A 21,131-nucleotide genomic window follows, 5' to 3' on the forward strand; every position below is an offset into this window, starting at 1 on the left:
ATGAACTGGCACAACAAAGACACTTTTGTTCCTCTATCTGTGATCTGCCCTCTTCCGTCCTCATTCACTGCAATTCCAGCAGCCAGTCCCTGGAAAATGGGGTTCCTTCCAGGTAGAAGAAAAGAAAGCTGCCACCAGAAGTGATGCCTACCTTTGCACAGTTCATACTGATGTAGATCAGAAAGAGTTGTTTGCCCCCAAAAAAGTAAACAAGGCAAACAGAAATCAACTGTTAAAAATAAATATAGGAGAGAGAGTTTCTGAGATTTGGTTCTGCCTGAGCTGCACAGAAGGGGGCTGATGGATCCTCAGGATTCCATTCAGAAGGTCCTATCATGACAGAAGAACCACAGTTACTTTCAGGAACAGAAACAGTTCTGATCTTCCTGGCAGAGCTTCCAAGATCTCAACAGATATGACCTGAAGAGAGAAGCGAACAGGATGAAGAGACATTGCACTGGGGTTATTTTATTTTTTAAGTTAAGCCTCGCTAATGTGGAGGTGACACAGTAAAAGGCATGCCTGTATGTCCATGCTTTGCTGCTGGCCCGCCAGAAGGAGCTCTACCTCTGCAGATCCTCTCTGCCTTCTGGAGGGATGTTGCAGGGCTCTAAGTCACTCATTTTGTTCTCCCTTTTTCTCACTGGCAGCAAGTAGAATGCACATCAAGAGCAGTGATGCGCTCAGCATCCTTGCTGGTGTCCCTCAGAACCTCTGCAGCAGTGGGGAAAGGGTCCAGCAGAGGCCTGACAGGAATGTGGCCAATGAGGTGAGATGGAGGGAGCTGAGCTTGACTAGTACAGCAAAGCCCTCAGCTGTCTGAAGGGCAGTCAGAGCCAAGCCCTTCTCAGCACTGTCAGGCTCAACAGAGCAAGGGTCAGCAGCATGAGCTGCAGTGCTTCCTGGCCTGTGGGAGGTCCAGCTGAGAGATGCAGAGCATTCTTGCCTTGGGGCAAGCTCCTGGTGGAGTGCTGGGACAGCTCTCAGGGAACTGCATGGCCACCATCCTCAGGGTAACCTCCAAGATCTCTGCATTTGTGTCACAAAGGGGTAAAACCCGCCTGAAGTACGCAGTCAGCACAGCACCTACAATTCCTAACAACATGATTTTGTTCTGGCACATTGTGTACATCTTTCTCCCCTCACAGACAGGAGGAAAGACAAAGGGTTGATACATTTTCTAAATACGTAAGAAAGGTAAACAGTTTAATGAAATAACAGCTGTTCCCGTCAGCACAGAGACTTCAACAGGGCTGTGCCATGATGCTGGAAAGCCAAATCCAACAGGCAAATGCATCCCCATGATGCTGTGTGTGCAGAACAACTGTTGAGAACAGAACTGTTTCACCCCTGCTCACACCTCCCAGATTCTCAGTTCATCTTTTTGCGCTTCCTCTGGCTCCCTGATGCTTTCTGCACAGGCAAGGGGAGAGAAAGGGTGCCAAGCTTGTGATTTTGATCATTCTCAAGTCCTGGCATCCCCTTTGCCTTGGAGACCTTCAACCGCATGGCCCTTGCAATGTCCATCAACCTGGAAAACAACAGAGAAACGTTGTGTTAGTGGGGTAGAGTGGTCTCCTGGGAAAGACACTGCAGAAATGAGCAATAGCTTTTTCACCTCAGGAGGGAAGCTAGGAGGCAGAAGCAAGCAGGATGTCTGCTCTGCATCCCAACACAACCACCAGAACGCAAACTGGAAGTATTTAAATACTACAAGGCAGGGAGCCTTGCTGGAAAGGCTAGAACACTACCAAACTGGACACGAGCACCCCAGAGAGTACTATAAACCCACGGTGCCTTACTCAGTGTACAGCAATCTTGGAGAAAAAAAAAGCAAGCAGCCCGTATTTCCAACAGAATCCTATACCACGAGTGACAGGATGGAAAGAACCTAGTACAGAGAGCAGCTCCTCTTAACTGCTGAAATACAGCAGTCCTAGATGTAAACACATTTTGGATGAGATTGGTACTGAGCAGGGCTTGATCAAGATGGCACCAGCCAGAACACACCTGGAGACTTGTCAAACACAGAATGAAGCATGTTTGAGCAAACGCAGCAAGGAAATGAAAGTCCTGCCTCATCTGGGGCCATGAGAACACACCTCAGAATCCTCTCAGCTGACATTACGTCTTTAAAAGAAAAACAGATTCAGATGGCAAGAGATATCTGGTGCTATTCAAACAAACCTCCCACCATAAGCAATGATCATTCCATGGCTAAATCAAGAGCCTCGCAGCCATATCCCTCATCTTTGTTTTTCCAACATGTTGCTGCTTCTCCCACTTTTTTCTTATCACCACGCTACAATCTATGCTCCCAGCTCCAGTAGAGCACTTAAAAGCAAAAACTTTGGTGTTTGTTGCAGAAAAAGAGCATGTCTTTTATTGAAAAGCTTACTTCCAAAGCAATAAAATTTTAAAAAGGTGGGAAACCAACATTAGATTATACTGTTAATGCCACTATTAGTCAACAAAGAGCAGAACTGGAGGCAAAGCCCAGAAATCTTTACATCAAATCTGACTACAGAGCTCACAAAACCAAGGGCTGGTAACAGCCCCGATAACTTCCAGTTATCCCAGAATCTTGATATTAAATCCTTCCAGGAGAAGCCCCAACATATCTGTTTCTAGTTTTCCAGTTACAGTCAGATACAAATCTGTACTTGCATCCAGACTGGTACCTAGCTGACACCAGATCTCTGCTGAAAGAAGGGATTCAGTGAGGAGCAACATGACTTAGCAGGCAAGATACAGCACTGGGTAGCACCTGGATAGGTTTTCTGCCATTTTGATGCTGCCTGACTCAAGTTTTTCCACTTTCAGATGGACAAAAAGCCTCACAGTGCACCTGAGCAGGTTTGTGAAAAGCACTCTTTCAAAGCTTTGACACATAGAACTACCCCATTAGACGTAGCAGGGCTTGAATATAAAACTTCAACACACTCAGAGTCTAACTGCAACATAGGGAACTCACAGCGGGTATCACTGTATTATTTGGGCACAGAAGAGGCTCCAGAGCCCTCTTCCCCAGGGACTGCTTGCACGAGGACCACAGGCATCTTAACAGGCATAAGCAAACATGACTCACCTACTTTCGTGGAGCTTCAAGTCATTCTGCAGGACAGTGAGGTCAACTTGGAAGTTTTTAATGTGCAGAGCCAGTGCAATGACATATGCTGCAATTTTAGTCTTCAGCGACGCAGAGATTAAATTCTGAACACTGAACAGCAAGTGTGAGAACAGATGAAAAGCAGAGAGTTAGCAAACCCAAAACACAACCACCCACCAGGTGCAGACAGAACTGGAGCCCCAGTTAGCTATGACAAGCATTTCCGAGACATGAAAAAAGAGCTTTAAAAACACAGGTCCCTGATCACAGAGGCCTCAAGGTCTTCCTCAACAACTGCCTATGTTTCTGTTCAAAAGTGCAGGTCTCTGGAGATGTTTACAGGTTTATAGACTTGACTGAATCACTGTCTACAAATACTTCTGTCTCTGTGGCACACTGGCAAGATGACAGCGAGGTGAAGCTGATCTGAAGGTACTCACTGCAGCCATACACAACACACAGAGCAGGTCTGAAAGCATTTATTTTTACTGTTCACCTCTGGTCTGAGTCTTTATAAACAAATGCACCCTTGATGGCCCACACGGATTCAACCTCTCTGTTAACCTCCAGTTCACAGCAAACAGCAGATATATGATGGCTGAGCAATGGCAGTTATGCTACGCAGAGGCTGTTGGATTCTTGAGAAAAGGCACTGTAGCAGCAATTACAAATCTTCTCCCTCTTGCTGATCAAGTCAGCCTGGTGAGCCTGGCTAAATTCACAGGTACAGGCTTGTTTAAGCACACATGACTCTGCCTCTCCCAGTTATGTTTCTGACTTCCATTATTCATGGATGAACATCAGCCATAACAGAATATTTTACCTGGCCTGGCCTGCTACTCAAGAGAAGCTTCTGCTGTTCCCGTTTTGGTGCAGTGCTATTTGATAATGACTCTGTGGCCCTTCAAGCTGTTTTCTACATCCTCTGAACATCAATAACATCAAAGCAATCACAGTTCCTTACCCGCCATTGTTGTAGGTCAGTGAAGTGAAGTTCTTCATAAGCTTCCTGCTAATGATGTGGGGGCATTCAGGACCCATTGGATCTAGAATAAAAAGGGGTTTCACAGTGAGCACCAAGACTGGCTATTTTCACATCCATTTCAAGCCTCCTAGACTAACTCTTGTTGGATGACCCCAGCGTCTCCACCAATGCAAAAAGATATTTACAGACAGATTTACCTTCCTCACCCATCTTACCAGTCACTGAAAAGGCTAACGTTGGAATTTTTGTAAGAAACAGAAACACAAGGTCTGTGAAATACAGCAAGTCCTGAAAACTTCAATCCAAACATTTGTGCACTGCTTTTGAGAAAAGCAGTTCCTGCCACTTTATAAGAAACATTCTGAAGACTGTCATCCACACACTGAGATACTAAGAAAAGTCTGACACAAAGACAGCACAAAAACACCTAAAGATTGCATTGTGTACTGCATGCCTCTTGCAGCTAAAAAATGGAGGCTAGATGAGGAAGAGCACTGATAGTTTCCTGCCTCCTGGCTTAGGAGTAAAGCTTGACGATATAAAATGTTTTCAGGTACAGAAACCATGAACTGTCTGTAAGCAAAAAAGGAATCTCAAACTCAGATGTAAACTATTTTATCTCCTACAAATAGGATCTCACTGCAGGACCCTGATGTATGACAGTTAGAAAAGGACTGAAGAGAATGACACACGTATATCCCAGTAGGTGAAGATCTAAAACTCCACAATGGCATGGAAATGCTGAACCTCATCATGAAACAAGCTGAACTGTAACTGCTGCATGTAGCCATTTATCAAACAGGTAACTCTGGGAAGCTTCATTGTTTGCTATTATGGTAACTACAAACCAAGTCCCAGCAGGCAGCTGAAAAGGGTAAGAGTTGAAAATTGTCTTACGCTTCTTCTTGATTATTTTCAGGAAGCTGAACTTAATAAGGATGTCCAGGAACCAGAGGCATCGAGCTTTGCGGTCCCTGCTCTTCTTATCAGCAGGCAGGAATTTCAGCTCTTCTAAGACAAAGGAGCAATGGCTGAAGAGGAAAGAGGGAACATGAAGACCAGAGAATATCATAACGTATCATAGTATCATAGTATCATAGTATCCTGCGAGTTGGAAGGGACCCTAGAGATCATCGAGTCCAACTCCCGGGTTTCGAGCCCCTTGTGTAGCGAAGCGGCACTTCTACCCCCTGCGCCACAAGGGGGATTCGAACCCGGGCCCTTCGGTGCCACAAGCAGCACTTTATACCAATGCGCCACCAGGGGCACACGATTAGGACTAGCTGGTTACAGCTGCCATCCTGCCTGTAAGAAGAACCACGATTTCATAATGCCAGCCTTAGCTATTAAAAGGCTGCCTGTGGAAGTATTACCTTTTCTCTTCTGTTTTCTTGGCAATTTCCTCTGGAGTGATGTTAATAAAGGCTGCTGCTGGACCCTGCAATGCTTCATACTCTGCTGGAGACAGAACTGGATGGACTTTAAAGAAAAGAACATGGTTCTTTCTGGTTCTGAATAGCTCACAGTGAGATATGGTCTGTCAGCTCTTGCTATGGGAGGTGTGAGATAGGGAAGTGGGGAAAAAATTATAAATTAGCAGAAAGTAACAACAGAACTTGTTGTAACCAAACCAAACGTCTCTGAGGTACAGTGGCTCAAACACAAATAATTTCTCATATACTCCTGACATCACTGCTATTCTTAGCTGAACAGCTCCCAACAGGCAGGCATAGTACCCCTGTCTTTGTAGGGAGGAAGAATACAGAACTGGGAACCCCAAAGCCTCAACATACTAACTTCCTGCTATCAGCTTTTGGTTTGTGAGGGGAGAAGGCTCAACCCTGCTGTCACATGCCCAGCAGCACTTTCTCCACATGCCAGACTGCCAACAGGAAAGTTTACAGGCACCAGAAACCACACGGTCACTGAAAAAGATACTGTCGTCAAACTTGTAAACATGTTCTGGTTTGTCAGCATCCTCATGACATGGTGGTAGGAAAATGGACATGTTCTGTTCATCGTCTTGGGCCACATCCTGGATCAAAGCTTTGGAGGGAAGAAGGAAAGAAGAGAGTATTTGGACCGTGCAGACAAAGCCACAAAGAGTGGACTTCTAGAACACCACCAAAAATGGGCAGAGATGGACGGTGATAACACAGTTTTTCCTAGCGAAATAATAAAGCAGTTCCTTTTCCAATAACAAGTTTGGCAAGGTCCTCAACACGTGCCCATCTCAGCAGTTAAACCAACCTCCTCCCTTCTTACTCAAGGAAAACACCCTTCTTCTTCCCACCATGTTTGGCAAGGAAAAAACAGGAAAATGGTAATTTTGATTGCCTTCCTCAACATCTCAGACAACATTCTTACCTGTTACCCCCTTTGCATCTATAACATCTGCTGCTGCTTTTGTCACAGCTGTATTGAGAATATCATTGCCCACTGCATTCATTCGCCGAGAGTTCAGAGCTCGCTTCTGCTTGCTGGTACCAAATGCCTCAATGCACAAATCCACCTGTGTATAACACAGAAGCAACGACAACACACTGAACTCAAGACACTTTGCATGCAGGAAGAATACCCAGATAACCACTGCTTGTTCTACAGGTACGTTTTTAAAGTAATTCCAAACATAACGCTGGGTACAAACAAAGCATATGACAAAGAAATGCAAAAGGGCATGTTTTACCTGGGACTGTAGACAAGTCTAAAGTATTTAGGAACATACTGCTAAGCTAGACACTAACAACATGCTGTCTCAAAAACCATCAGTGCATAGAAAGAATGCTGACCCTGCACAAGTTTGTCCTGCAACAAATCAAACATCTCAGTTTCAGACAAGTATTTACCACTGTCTGCTGGATAACTACAGCACATTATGATATCAGGTTTCAACCTTACCTTTTCCCTGTAGGATTTATTCTGATAATCCCTTGTGTCATCAGGAATTAAATTATCTACAAAAGAATAAAAATTAGTATGCTTGGCTTGCAGCAGGCAGGAAAGTGCATGTACTGGGTACCCCTCTAATCAATTACAGAAGGGCTAGGTACACCACTTCAGGGTCTTCTCTACAGGATTTTGTTAATAGAATACGTTGAATGTGAAAGATTATGTACCTAAAATAAAGAGGGACAATTTTTGCTACAAAATCTAAAAGCATAATGCACAGGTTGCAGCAATACTAAGCTCCTGTTGCCTAAAAAAGAAAACAGTTCCTTAAAGATCATATTCTCAGGATTATTTCCACTAGATTCAGTAATAAAAAGCAGTTCTGCTGGGGAAAAGCTGTTTTCTTTTTCAGTGAACGATTCAGTCTACTAACTTGATTATTTCCAAGCTTCCCTCAGCAGGAGAAGGGCTGCAATTATCCTAAGCAGTGACAACTTTATTTCTAACTCTGGTATTTCCACCCTCCCACACCCGAGCTCTCTGCTTAACTCTTCCCCTGACTATCAGCTGTGATTCTGCTTCATTCTCCCTTTTTTCATTCCATACTGCTCCCCAGGCGTGGACAGAGTGATGTATCCTCCTTCCCTCATTCTAAGGCAGCACAGCAGAAATAAGAGTAGGAGGAAACAGGGCAATGCTGTCAGTAGCCAATTAGTCAGTTTTGAATGCATACATATTTCCAAGACATTGTGACCTCGGCACCAGGGTTAAATACAGAACTGTCCTACCTGACAGTAAAGGTTGCATGTTGAATATTTCAGCATTATAGACTTCCATTTGCCCAGAATCCTTGTTTAAACACCAAGAAAATACCTGGGGAGAACAAGTGCAAATGATAACCATTGACAGTCTCAGAGCTGAGAAAAATTAACTTGAAATCTATAGAACAGGTTAATTTGTAGCAAGTTATTTTTCATTTCACACTTCAGAGGAGCAAACCCAAATAGTTTGTGCTGCTCCTCACCACAGAATCATAGATCAGACTCATAGAATCCTTAGAGTTGGACCTTTAAGCATCATCCAGTTTGTATTTGGAGAGAAAAATTTAATAATATCATGACCCCGTCAAAAGAACCAGCACAAGGACATTAAATGGCTGGAAGCACCTCGTCTTAACAGTTTCTGCAATTCTGTTTACTCTACGTTGTGTCACCCCACTTCTACTTTAAGTAACCCCCGTGGTCAGAGTAGACATAAACCACGAGCAAACGCTGCAGGACAAATGTAGCGCGTTCACGGGGCACAGCACTCACTAACAGGAGCCTGACACACACACCAAATGTACTTCAGAGCTCTGTAGGTTAGCTATGACAAAGTAAGATGATTTTACACTTGGTTTCCACTTATACAAGAGGTTCTTCTACCAGAGGATGGGAACGATCCCCCATGCAAAATAGTTCTTAGGAATTCATGGGAGCTGCCTCGAGGCTACAAAGGTCACCTTCTAAAACCAGCACATGTGAAAACTGGTGATTTCACCAAGGCTTCCCATTACAGCACGAGGCACAGACAAGTTATTAATTCATACAGCACCTCCGGACTGTGGCCCAGAAGTTAAATGCTGACCAACGACCCCCTGGTTTCCTGGATACTGATCTGGACAGCTAAGAAGGAATAATGCTGTTGTCCCCAGGTTTCAGCCACGTGCAGACACCTTCTCACTCTTCTCCAGCAGATCTAAACTCCACTTATGTGTAAGATCACAGCTCCCGAGGAAGCAGCGTGCAAAATGGTGCGGCTGCCAGATGACATCAACTGCCTAAATCCTCCTCATTCGCACCACGGCCTCAATGGGAACTCACCAGTCACCTTGACAGAAGGCTACAAGGCCATTTCATTTGCGCAGTTCCTCTGCTTTCACCTTCTTGTGTCTCGCACAGTGTGGCCAGCTCCCCATACCTGCACAGGGAGCTGCATTTCATGGCTCCGCTGCTGAAGTTATTCCCCACGTATGAAAGCCTTTCAGCTTCTGAAACCTGACAGACAAAGAACCATGACTTGAAGAGCGCATGGTTTGAAAGCGCACGTTTTCCTGCACGTCCTTCAGTGACACGAAGCTGAGCGCTGCCACAAGCCGCCCATTGGCTAGCGCCACGCCGCGATGCCGCCGCTTCCGGCGGGCGCTCCGAGAGTGCGTCACTTCCGCTCGTCGCCACGAGTGCGTCACTTCCGGGCGACGCGGCGGGTTCGGTGCGCGCTGGGCCCGCGGTCGGAACTCGGCCCGGTCGGAACTCGGCCCGGTCGGAACTCGGCCCGGTCGGAACTCGGCCCGGTGGGCCTCCCGTGGGCTGCCGCCGTCTGTCCCGGCCCCGCCGCCCGCCTTGCTGTCCCGGCGCTGAAGGAGGAGCCTGGAGCGGGGCTCGTCGGGCCTGTAACGGCGGCGGTGCGTAAGACCGGCCCCCTGGGGGAGGGGCGCAGCGCGGGCTGGGCCGTGAGGGTCTCCCGGCGGGCTGCCTGGGCGGTAAGGGAGCCGCCCGCACACAGCAGCCCTTCCTGCCCATAGAGGCGGTCCAGGCACGGCCCGGATACCCGAGTCACCCCGAGGGGCACGCAGCAGAGCGGGCCCTCCTGCCTCACCTTTGTGCCGGTACCGCGTTGCTCGTCGTAGCCGGGCTGTGCAGGACGGGACTTGGGTGGGGGGGTGCCGACTGCGCTGCTGACTCTGACTCAGCCCCGCCTGCTGTGCCTTGCTAAGGGCGTGAGGCATCTGTTAGGCCCAGCCTGCAGCTGGTGGCTTGTCTCGTGCTGGCAAACCGTGTGGTGGATAACACAGTCTGCTGCTGCAGCGCTGTGCTGTAAGCGTGTCTGATACAGGCACTGTAACAGTCTGTGTCGGCACTGATGTCTGTGTCAAGCCCAGAACGCTTGGAGCTGACCAGACGTGCTTCATTTCTTCCTCCGCCCTTTAAGAATTGCTCAGGGGTTTCATTCAGCACCCACGCTTGAAAATTGTGGCAATTGTCGTTTAATGAAATGTTTTCATTTCCCATCATTGTGCGTACTGCATAGGTCGCTCTGAAAGTAATGCCTCCTGTTTATTCCTGTGCAAACTACAACAGATGGATCACTTGGTAGAGCATAATGCTCCATTACCACGCGCCATTTTTCAGCATGGTAACCACCATTAGCAATGCATTCTCATTGGTGACGAGCGAGGGCCTGCGTACCACCCTCATATAAATCTGCACCAGCAGAGGTGACATCTGTCACCACTGCAGAAACACGGCATCCACCACCTCACCGTGCTCACATCTACTCTTTGTGCTCCACAAGAGTTCAGCAACTATTGATGAATGTCGTTGGGTGCTGTTTTTTCTGTGTGGAGGAATTCAGCAACTCATTTCTGCTTCATACGCTCTTCCACGTCAGATGCCACCAAGAAGATCAAGCTGCCAGAATTGAGGTGGCTCAAATTGACTTGGACTGGCAGAATAAGGGCGAACTATTTCTAGCTCGATGGGCCCATGAGACCTCGGGCCATCAAGGAAGAGGGAGAGAAAAAGAGTCCCCGAGAACCAGGGGGCCTACTGTAATCTCTAGGCGACAGGCTGGAACGTTGCTGATAGAGGGAGACGGCAGGGATGGAGCGCTCCAAAAGTGATAGATAGAGCGAAAAGAAGGACCTTCCAGCCTGGGAGCGAGATTATATACGTGTCCTCCTCCGGTGATTCGTCTCTGGCCGCGTCGTCCCCTGGGATATGTAGTTCTCCTCCAAGAGCTGAGTACTCAGGATGCTGCCATTCCACAGAACTGGAGCATGAACCTTCCACACTTCCGCATACCCTCTGTTGTACTTCTGTATGCCATTAACAACTACACTTTCTTTTACCACCAAAACAGTTTGCCACTATTTGTACCCTCAGTTAATGATTCATACTGCACATGATGTCATGATGTAGAATATTGACAGCAACAGCACAAAACCATGACACACCTGAACCATACCAGAGGCGTGCAGAAATCCCTGCACCCTTTACTCTGTTTGCAGCTTCATAAAATGAACAGCCAGCACTCTCACCAGCCTACCCCGGAGTCCACTGTGGTCTGAGTAACAGTTCCAGACTTTAAAAGGAGAGCTTTAAAGATACCCATGCTGGGGACAGTGGGATTATGAGAGTTATCCAAACAAACTGTGCTGGAAGTGTCCTTTAAAAATACCCATGCTGGGGACAATGGGATTATGAGAGTTATCCAAACAAACTGTGCTGGAAGTGTCCTCTGTACTTGGTTTCATCTCTCTATCAGTTGACAATGCAAGCTCTTCTAAGGGTGAAATTTGGAATAATTTTTCTTGCTTAGAGCAATTGCGACCATCGCTTTGGGGATGGAAGCGGTAGCTAATTCAAAGGGATTGTGTTCTAAGAAACGGGAGCTGATAATTAATGATCATCTAACAGTTCTGGTTTCTAGGCATTAGTAAGATGAACTAAAATCTCATAGTTTGGGTTCTGTACTGTGCTTTTAGCAAAGGAGAAACTAGAGAAGTTCCCATGATTTACAAAGTTTGCAAGCTTCACCTATCTCAAAGTGAAAGTGAATTTGTTTGTTTCTAATAATTCCATACATTGCAGATTTCATACTGCAGCTTCTCAGCTCTCTGAAACTGCTTACTCCATGCTTAAGATCAGTACTTTTGTGCACATGTGAAGATTTGGTTTCCGGATGGAGTAATACCCGAATGCATTTTTGCCAGCGTGTTGCAGGAAGTAACAGGACTGTATTCTTGATCACAGTGCTCCTTTTCTTCTTTTCTGTTCATTGAGTTGGTTTTTACTTGTGGTGTCTCTTTTAATGTTTTGGATTGTATTAGACTTGATTGATATTTTTAGTATACTCATGTTATGTGCTCTTGCTTTGTGTTCTAGGAGACAACCTAGGAGGTCATCAAAACAGACAGCACTACCAAAACATGGATTGGAGCTGAGAACTGATCCATCTTCTGCTTCTGAATGTGAGGCCAGTTACTGTGAGAAGGGGAATCGAAGACAAGAAGTGAAATCAAGTGTTGCTAGAGGCAAAAGCATGAAAACTGCCCACAGAAAGAAACCGGTGAAGGAGCAGAGAAGTTCAAAAACAAGCAGCCTGGTGACCCTCCGGGCTTCTCAAGAAGATGAGGAGGAAGCAGATGACTTTGAGCCTGTTGATGAAGATGAATGTTTTGCTGAAGAGGAAGTAAACAAAGCACCAGTGTTTGTTCCAGTAGGTCTTAGATCTCCTAAACCTATTCCTGTTCAGATAGAGGAGACGATGCAAGAGGTATAATGTAGCTGCGTTCTGTGTCCATGTTTGTTTTGTTTCTTCAAACAGAAGCTTTTATTCCAATTGCAATTGCTAGTACTTGTTTAGTTTGTTAAGAATAGTGCTGACAGTAGCAAGGATGTTTACTTGACACATGTACTTGATTTCAGATGAATGTACATCAGCCTGGGATCCAAACACTGTTATGAACTATCAGCAGGTCTGCAGGGTGCTCACCAGGTAATTAATCTGGGACTGGATTTAGGCACAGTCTGATGTGCTTACTGCATGTTTTGAGGCCTAGGGTGGAGCAAATGGAGCATTTCAGTTCTACATTTGAATGTCAGGGAATGAGAGAGATTACCAGTACAGTTTCTGGTTTCTCCGCAGGTTTGTCCTCCTTTGTTCTTGTGATATACTTCCTGTAACATAAAACTTAAGTAATGGGTTAAGTTTAAACATGTGTCTGTTACAAGATACAGCCCTGTATCTCTTTAGTTTAGGCTGTAGAGTTTGACACAGCAGTGGAATCCACTCCTTCCCTGTGCTCCAATGTAACCCTTCCACAGGCTGGAGGTATTTCAAGGAAGATCCTGCTCTGTCTGGTGCGGGCAGATCCAAAGCCTGTGGTCCTTACATTTTGGCAATTATTTTTTCAAAAGCTGTTTTTGGCCTCTCCCATGAACTGCTTTTATAGTTAAGCCTGGAGTAAAGGCCTAGTGTTTAATTGTGGTTTAGACTAGAATTAGAACTCTAAGAATGTAACAAGACTGAGTATCATCTCAATTGAACAAACACTGGAGTGGAAATTGCTCCCAGCTCTCCTTTTGGTTTACTACTAGTAGTTCTCTTCCTCTTTTCTCCTGTTGAAATCCTTCTTATTTACATAAACTAATCATACAGTTTCTTGCTCTGAATGACAGTGAGAGAATTTAAAGCAGAAAAAATGATAAAATCAACAAAATCCGTTTGAGTTAAATAACCAGCTCAAAAGGTCTCAGCTGGATAATGTAGATTTTCTGATTCTTCTAGTTGGTTACAAGCAGCACTGCCAGTTCTTCCTCCAGTTGCTTCCCTCTTTAACCTGCAGTATTGTTTAGTACTTGATTTGTGGAGGGATTCCATGAGATGTTCAATGTCTGCTAAGCATGTAGTTTATTAGGAAAAAATAAAGTATTTGTCAGATTTTCTACGAGGGCTGATGAACTGAAATGCTTTCAAACCAATTTTTACAGCTGGATATATCTCTGAATATCCCTGATGTGCCGGTGGCTACTAATGTAGAAGGTCTTTCTTGTGTGTCTGTCCAGCCAGTCATACAGGAGGAGGAAAAAGGAAACTCCTTACCAGCTGTAAGAATGCCTCTTTGTTTTTGACATCTTATTCAGCATTGCCATCTACTTTGGGAACCATCTCTCAGGAACTATTGATAATTACGTTCTTTCCCCTTTGGGAGCCAGTTGATGAAGGAGACAGATTCCCACTGTGTCCTCACCATGTCTCCTTCCTTTTCTCTCTCTTATTTTATAGCAGATACAAAGCTCTGGCCTCTGACTGGTTTCCAGGCCTGCTTGTGACACTATAGATATGGAAAACTGTAACATTTTGTCAGCTCCTACTATGTATTTTAAAGCCAGGGCGACCTCTGGGCTGAGAATTCACCAGGATGCATTACATTAAAATTGCAGACTGATTTTTATGTAAATACCTGATATGTTTTTCTTTTTGCTTAAGGAAGCAACTGAGCATGAAAATCCAGAAGCGGACAAAGGTAGATATGCAATTCTCTTGTTTGTGTCTTCTCCATTAACATGCTACCAATTTGTGGTTACTCTTGGAGAGAATTTCAAAATTCATGTATTTTAGAAAAAAAAATGCTCATGAGGTGCTGGATTCTTTCATGTTTTTTTGAACAGGCTTAAACTATCTACATTCTTCTGTTCTCTATCAAGTAGATGGACCAAGCATTGCAAAGTTTTGTTTCTTTGAGTTGGAATGTGCATTTTCTGAGTCCTATTCTGTAGCTATCTGTACTGGGAGAAGAGAAAACTTTACAAACCGTAGAATCATAGAATGGCTTGGCTGGAAAGAATCTTAAACATTATCTAGTTCCAACCCCCAGCTTACAGCTTACTTGACGTGTTGTGAAGTGATAATAAAGTGGCCAGAGTCTAAGCTTTGTCCTCTGTATGTAAGGTCCCTAACTCAGCTCTGACCAGAAGAAAGTACTGTTTCCATAGGAGATATGTGTCCAACCCTTACAGAACTATTGCTTTTCAGAACTGCTTTCACTTAGGAGTTTAATTACATTCTCAGTCTTTGTAAGGAGCACTTGATATTGCCTGGGCTACGGTTTTGGTTGAGGGAGGTGAAATCTACTGTCTTGCTTTGGTTTATTTCGGTACGATAATTTTGGAGGATGGAAATGCTTAGTTTTGTATGACCAGTTAGTTAGGAAACAGAAGTTTAAACAGGGATATAGTTCAGTGCTACGGGTTATGGATATCTGCATTTAAACACTTTCTCCCTTTCCATTCTTGGTGGCTTGGTTGGTTATGAGATGCAGTGGGATAAAGTAAGATGGAAAAGCTCATGGATTGAGATGTAGACAGAGAGATCGTTTTACAAGACAGAAAGTTTATTTTATTGCTAACTAAAAGTAGAGTTGAGTGGTGAGAAGCAGGGAAGACTAAAACACCTCGTCCCCACCACACTTCCCCATCCTGACCTTTCCCACATTCAGCTTGACACCTTCACTCCTGACTCCCCTTTCCCCATGCTGCTCATGAACAGAAGAAGCAGGAGCTGCAGTCAGCCCATCATACTGTACCTCCACCACACGTTCCTCCTCGTGGTTTTCCACTGGTCTAGTATGGGATCTTTCCCACGGGATACAATCCTTCACAACTCTTCAGCGTAAGCCTTCTCCACCATATGTCCTCCAGACTGTGGTTCCTTCAGGGGGTGAAAGGGCCCATATACCTATTGGGCCATGGATATATTTTGCATCTTTAGTTTTGCAGTGGTTGATACCATTCTAGCATAAAGAATTACCTGATTTTTTCCTGAGGGGGGTTCATTCACTCTCCCTTGAGACCTCCAGCACTGCTTGATACCAGCATACTTGCAGTTGCTGTGGAATGGCTGAATTGCAGTGACTTGTTTTCTCAGTGCAACCTGTAGATGTGTCATTTTAGAACAGGGTGCAGAAAAGACTGTGCTCATACTGGAGTGGCAGAAACAGTAGGAGGAGGCAGCTTGCAATGGAGGATTCCTTCTCTTAGCAAAGAACTTCTACCATAGAAGGATGGGTGTGTTGCAGAGCTGGGTGCTTCTCTTTGACACTTGGTTGTTTTGTAATGGTTGGTGGAACTTACATTCCTAGAGCAATTTGTTATGTGAGTCATCAGTGACAGAGTTGTGCACTGGGAAATATCAATTTATTTCAAGAGATCATCCATGCAGACAGTGAGCTGCATATGAATTACATATTACTCTGGTTGGTCTGGTATCCTTCAACCTGGAATGCCTTGAAGGAAAAGCTGAGAAAACACAATTTTAGGTTTTATGTCTCTTTGGAGTCTGACATGCTTTCTTTCTTTTGTGGAGTTCTTTGTCAAGCTTACCGTGTTGCTTTATTTCAGATATTTCCATAATGAAACAAATGCTAAGGATTGTCAGCAGCAACACATAAGCAGCAGAGAAGAGACTTCAGGTATAATGCACACTATATATTTTAAGTGAGCAAAAAAGTTGTGTATCTTACAGTGATGCAAAGATTAATTAAAAGAAAAAAAAGAAAATGTGTTGTTATGATTAAATAATCTACTTAATGAACAAACAAAAGGACTGATAGCTTAGTGTCATTCCCCACTCTTGCTTCTTATTTAAATTTCATTATTGCAAACTAGACTTGGAAACCTTTCAGATGACTCCTTGAGCTTAGATATCAATAGAAGGGAAGTTCTTGCTCTTTTCTCTCAGCAGTGAACGCCTGCTTATTACCTCTGCCGTGTTCAGCATTTGTTAGAGCTCTTTGTGGCACTGACTCACATACCCCTCAAAACCTGAAGGTGGTAGAGGGAGAAAGCCCGTGTATTTTTCCAGCAGCTTAGTGAGCTGTAGTGGCTCCTGAAATGTTGAAGTGAATGCCAGCAGCAGTGAATGTGAGCGGCTGGGCTGGACTGTGCAAGTGTAGAGCAAGAGGAAGAGGAGAATGGGAGGTGATAATTGAAGAAAACACACTTTTCAGCTGCAAATCATTTAAAAGTAATGCAGGGCGCATTAATTTTAAAATAAACAACAGAACAACACCACCACAAAGAAAACGCACAGAAATAAAGCAACAGCAGAATTCTGTCACTTAAAGAAGTAACTCTGAATACCTCACAGCAATATATAGAGACAGAGGGGCATCTGGCAACCACGGCTACACAGATTCGATTAAACAGCACGTCTTACACCTGACTGAAAAGCTTCATCCCTGCTAGGCATTCTTAATATTGTTTCTTCTGGGGGATAATAAGGGTTCTACTGCAGTGCAAGAGCTCCAGAGTGATATGTATCTTGTCTCAGAAGAAAGCAAGGATGTTGTGTGAAGGATATTCCCAGTGCCTTCTTTCATGGAGATCTGCATGCTCATTGCTCGATGTGGGGAACTTGAATAACAGATTTCTGTTACGTTTTTATTTCCCTGGAAAATGATGGTAGTGAATGATGATCGCAGATGTCCGGAGGAAGAAGAACAGACATTCCTTTTAACATTGGTGGAAATCCTTGCTGACTCAGGAGGGTTCGATACATCTGCTTTGCAGGAACAGACCTCAGAACCATTACTACCAGCACCGATACTTATCAGCCCAGTGACATCTGGTGGAACCAGCTTGAATGAAGTGGAGAGGTAAATACTTTGTTTTTGACTTTAAATGTACATTAGAGTAGGAGTATTCCTCAATGCAAGGTAACTGAATTACTTCAACATTACGGTTGGAATGAAATCTGTTCAGCTTGGGAAGAAGGGGGGAAACATCAAAGGAAAATATTCTGAAGTACAGTAAGTGTTGCAATTCTTTAAAGAGTCCTGCTATCTCTATGTAAGTTCTCAGGTAAAAAGAGCAGGTGTGATGCTCCAGCAGTGCAGAGGGCTTTGCCCTTGTACAAGAACTTCTGGTAGGTAAATTTAAACTTGTAAATGCAAATTGAAACTAACCTAAATGCATGGTACAGCACAGTTTAATGCTTGTCGTTATCCCGAGTGGTCCTGTCTGCAACTAACTTGTGCTGTAACACAGTTCACCTTTTATTCTGTGTTGGTCTTTTAAAAAGTACATGCGCTGTTTAATCAGTCTCTGAAGAAATCAACAGAAGGAAAGCAGAATCTCGACAGTACAGTTTTCAATCAGCTGAGCCTTTGGAGGGTTTGGAGATGTACTTCTTGGTTCCGAAGTGAACTTGAAAGAGAGATGGTGGAATTGTAAGCAGCTGGATGACTTCACTAAGCTCTGTTGTGTGCTGTAAAGATTGGGGGTGCGGCTGTACAACTAAATTTCTCCAGCTCTTTCCATACAATGTCTGTGAGATTTTACAGACTTTAAAAGTAGATTGTGAATTCTTTAGTCTTAGCGGTGGTTTTGAAAAACAAAATGACAAAAAACTGAAGAGAAAAAAAAAAAAAAAGCCCTCATCTTTTAAGCCATTTTAATATTATGCTCATTTTTTGACTACAGTGCTATCAATGAAAGGGAATCGCTGAAGTTCTTTAATGACTCTCAACTCTTTTACAGGTAATCCTTTCCAAATGAAAGGGGCTTCAACAAATAGAAATGTTCTTACTGCTGCCCTGCTGCCTGAGCCTATTACAGCAGTAGATGAGAGAAGCCAGTGTGAAACTTGAGAGAATTCAGGGAAAGCATCGTTTCACAATGTAGCGTCCAGTCAAGAGGAGGTGATGTGCAGGTTAACCTCCAGCAGGAAAACAGAAATAGGTGAACAAGGAAAAGTGGGAGATAAACATGAAGCAGCACAGTTGGAATGCACAGAAAGCCAAACAGAATCTTCTAAAGCTCCATTACTCAGGTACTGACAGAATGTTTCTGTCAGCCTGTTCTGTTAGATGTTTTTTCCACATTGAGTCATTGATATCCTCTTTCCAGTTAGTACTACTAGAGCAGCACTGCCCTCCTCTGTGACCTGTAAGAATTATAGGTCTGTCCTCAGAAATTGAAAAGGATTAAACTGTCTCCTTTGAAATTTGGAGTGTTTTAGACATTAAATAGGCAGATTGACCAAGGGATGATGCTACTGATGTACGATCTGTTTAGGCACTGACAGATGCCTCTTCTGATACAGACATCCGTGAGGCTGTAAGACAGACTTGGGGTCATTGTTTTTCCTAGCTCAGTCTAATGCTTAGATATGCACCCATCCATTTGTTACGATTTTCGGCCTCCTGCCAATAAGATTTGGGTTTGATGCAGTACTCGCCATGTTTCTACAAGTACTAATTTTGTCTTTTCCCCGTGGGACTTTCTAGCCTGACAGCTCAGAGGATATTGCTCTTATCTGTCCATCCAGCTATCTGAATTATGTTTTCTTGTTTTAATATACCATTCTACAGTATTTAAATGCTTTAGTTTCTTCTCTCTGTTGTACTTGTGCACACTGTTTCTGACTGTTATTTGTATCTGGTATATCTGCAGCAGCTGGGAAACGATGAATTGAAATAAAGAATCCTTGCTTTGATACAGTTTGTACCTCCTCTATCCTTACTTCATTGCTGTGCCTTCTGATGTTACATTATGTTTATATTATATGATGTTATATTGTGTTTCCCCACTGATGACGTGACGTGTGCTCTTCTGAGTTCTTCCTGCAGGTCTGTGTCTCTGTTCCTCTCAGAAACCGTTCTGAGCATCTGGTAGTTACAGGCTCTAGTTCAGAGACGAGTCACATATTCTTGTTCTCAAGGGTGGAGGTTGTTCAGTGTTCCTTTAACGCTTCATAAACTCCCATGTGCCAGAATAGTCAGTAACACAGAATCCTGGGATCACTTCTTGTTTTTTTCCTTGAGAGTCTTCAAGCATTTCTGAGGTGTGTGTTTGCTGTAGCATGAACTGGATTCCTGTAATACTATTTACATATCACTTTTATGGATCGATTCTATGACGTTCTTACTGTACTTGTTTTGAGCAGGAGTAGATGAAAACCATTGGGATTTTTATCTTTAATTTGCAGAAAAAGCAGTTCTGAACTTGCAGAAGAAATGCAAAGGAGGAGAGGAGAGATCCCAAACCCACAGATGGGGACCACAAAGCAAAGTCTGAAGGAAACAACTCCCTCTAATAAGGATGATGGGGCATCTTGTTCCTTTCCCTCTAGAAGCACATCGTCATTTGTGGAGTATGACAACGTAGCTGCTGATGCTGTAGTTATGGTATGTTTGCTTCTGAATGTCTTTGCATTTCTGAGCTGTGAGAAACAAGGAATTAGTCGCTTCCAGGTGAGCAGGGGGGCATGCTGTGTTCAGGTTCTGAGAGACTGATCTGCTGCAGGGAATGGTTTCTGACTGGTGAATGTCTAGGAAACTTAAAAGGGAAACAGAGCAGCCTTCTCTGTGCACGTCTATCTATGAGCATTTTGGGTTCTCGGGAAGTTGTGGCCCATTTTTCTACTTGTGCAGAAGTTGTACAAGGTTTGTATGTCCCTTCAAGACCAAGTTGAAGCTGTGGGGGCTGCTGCTGATCACTGTGCTTGTGTGTGTAGGTACAAGATGGTTGTCCTGTGAAGTGTTATGACTTTGGATTGCCTTGTTGCAATAGTTCTGTTTAAACTGACACCCACAGCAATATGTGAAGTCAAACAAAAGGGAACGAGCGCTGCCCAGTACGCGGTCCATCTCAAAATCTTGATCAGCTTTTGCTGCAGAAATATTCCTGGTGTCAGCAGAGGATGAGAGAGGAATCTACTCGTTTTCCTTTTTCCAGGGATTCCCAATTATTTTAATATACTTTTATAGGCGCTTCCCGACTGAGCCCTGGGACTGCAAACATCTCTCAGCAAGAACCACGTTTGTGCTGTCAACGTTGTCTCAGCTGGAACCAGGACAAATTCTGCATTGAAAACAAAGGGGTCAGATGCTGCTGCTGCTTCTTTCTGCACGTAGGTGTGTGTGTCTGCAGGGATGTCCTTTGTTGCACTTATTCAGAGCAGCGCAAACAGCTGAATCTAACCACAGTGAGCTTGCTTGAAGGATTTGCTACTTGGAGGCAGCTGTATTTGAACCATTTTCCTCGTGTTTCAGGTCTGCTTGCTCGGAAGAGCTGTGCGCCGGGATCTGGACGGGACTCGTGCCGGCTGTCTAATGGCCGCCGTGCTTTCTGTTTGCAAGGAAGCTGTCGCGTCCTGTACGTGTAAATGCTGTCAATAAAGTCTGTTCTCCGACCTGCGTCCGTCCCGCTCTGTCTCCCTTTCCTCGCGCGGGTGCCGGCCCGGCCCCTCCGTGCATTGGCTGCGTTGGGGGGAGTGCTGTGCCCGGTGCCGTGCCGCTGTGTGCTGCCGTGCCGCCGTGCCGCCGGGCTCCCCCCTCTAGCAGGTAGGCTGGGCCGTGCCGCCCGGCTCCCCTCCGGCCGCCTTAGCGCCCGAGCGCTGCTCCTCGGCGTCCCCGAGTGAACCCTCCGGCGCTGTGCGGAGCCACCCGCAGCCGCCGTGCCTCGTTCGGGGAGTCGGCGCACCGCCACCTGCTGCCGCCTCCTCCGTGCGGCAAATCTCCGCTGCTGATGCTTCGTGCGGGCTGAGCTTCAAGGCGCCGCCTGAAGAGGGCAAGGAGACGCCCGGCTTAGTGCGGAACTTTGG

General features: G+C 44.9%; 1 protein-coding gene and 1 pseudogene across 3 annotated transcripts; one reads left to right on the plus strand and one right to left on the minus strand.

Moving 5' to 3' along the window:
• Positions 1–1,185: 1,185 nt before the first annotated feature.
• LOC140264589 (DNA-directed RNA polymerase I subunit RPA49-like) lies at positions 1,186–9,544 on the minus strand (annotated as a pseudogene).
• A 2,370-nt stretch (positions 9,545–11,914) lies between these two features.
• LOC140263803 (transcription factor TFIIIB component B'' homolog) lies at positions 11,915–20,720 on the plus strand. Of its 3 annotated transcripts, XR_011905959.1 has the most exons (7): positions 13,475–13,633; positions 14,016–14,052; positions 15,926–15,996; positions 16,992–17,181; positions 19,515–19,713; positions 20,296–20,442; positions 20,581–20,720. XR_011905959.1 is itself a non-coding variant. In XM_072359005.1 (6 exons), exons 1-3 carry the CDS (start codon positions 12,066–12,068, stop codon positions 15,973–15,975), a joined length of 264 nt encoding a protein of 87 aa, XP_072215106.1. In that variant the 5' UTR covers positions 11,915–12,065; the 3' UTR covers positions 15,976–15,996; positions 16,992–17,181; positions 19,515–19,713; positions 20,296–20,720. The 3 variants fall into 3 exon arrangements, 1 of the variants encoding a protein (XP_072215106.1); XM_072359005.1 differs by lacking the exon at positions 13,475–13,633 and adding an exon at positions 11,915–12,242 and having other exon boundaries at positions 20,296–20,720; XR_011905960.1 differs by lacking the exons at positions 19,515–19,713; positions 20,296–20,442; positions 20,581–20,720 and adding exons at positions 12,111–12,242; positions 12,452–12,521 and having other exon boundaries at positions 13,517–13,633; positions 16,992–17,129.
• The last annotated feature ends 411 nt before the right edge of the window (positions 20,721–21,131 follow it).

Source organism: Excalfactoria chinensis, chromosome Z, assembly GCF_039878825.1.
Source record: "Excalfactoria chinensis isolate bCotChi1 chromosome Z, bCotChi1.hap2, whole genome shotgun sequence".
In the NCBI taxonomy this organism is placed as follows: Eukaryota; Metazoa; Chordata; class Aves; order Galliformes; family Phasianidae; genus Excalfactoria; species Excalfactoria chinensis.

What these genes read in the sequence shown, in the direction of transcription:
- LOC140263803 (XM_072359005.1), top strand. Translation starts at nt 12,066, where the DNA reads ATGAAAACTGCCCACAGAAAGAAACCGGTGAAGGAGCAGAGAAGTTCA. An exon ending in AAGCACCAGTGTTTGTTCCA is followed by an intron (nt 12,243 to 14,015) that starts GTAGGTCTTAGA and finishes TTTTTGCTTAAG; the next exon opens with GAAGCAACTGAGCATGAAAA. An exon ending in AAATCCAGAAGCGGACAAAG is followed by an intron (nt 14,053 to 15,925) that starts GTAGATATGCAA and finishes GCTTTATTTCAG; the next exon opens with ATATTTCCATAATGAAACAA.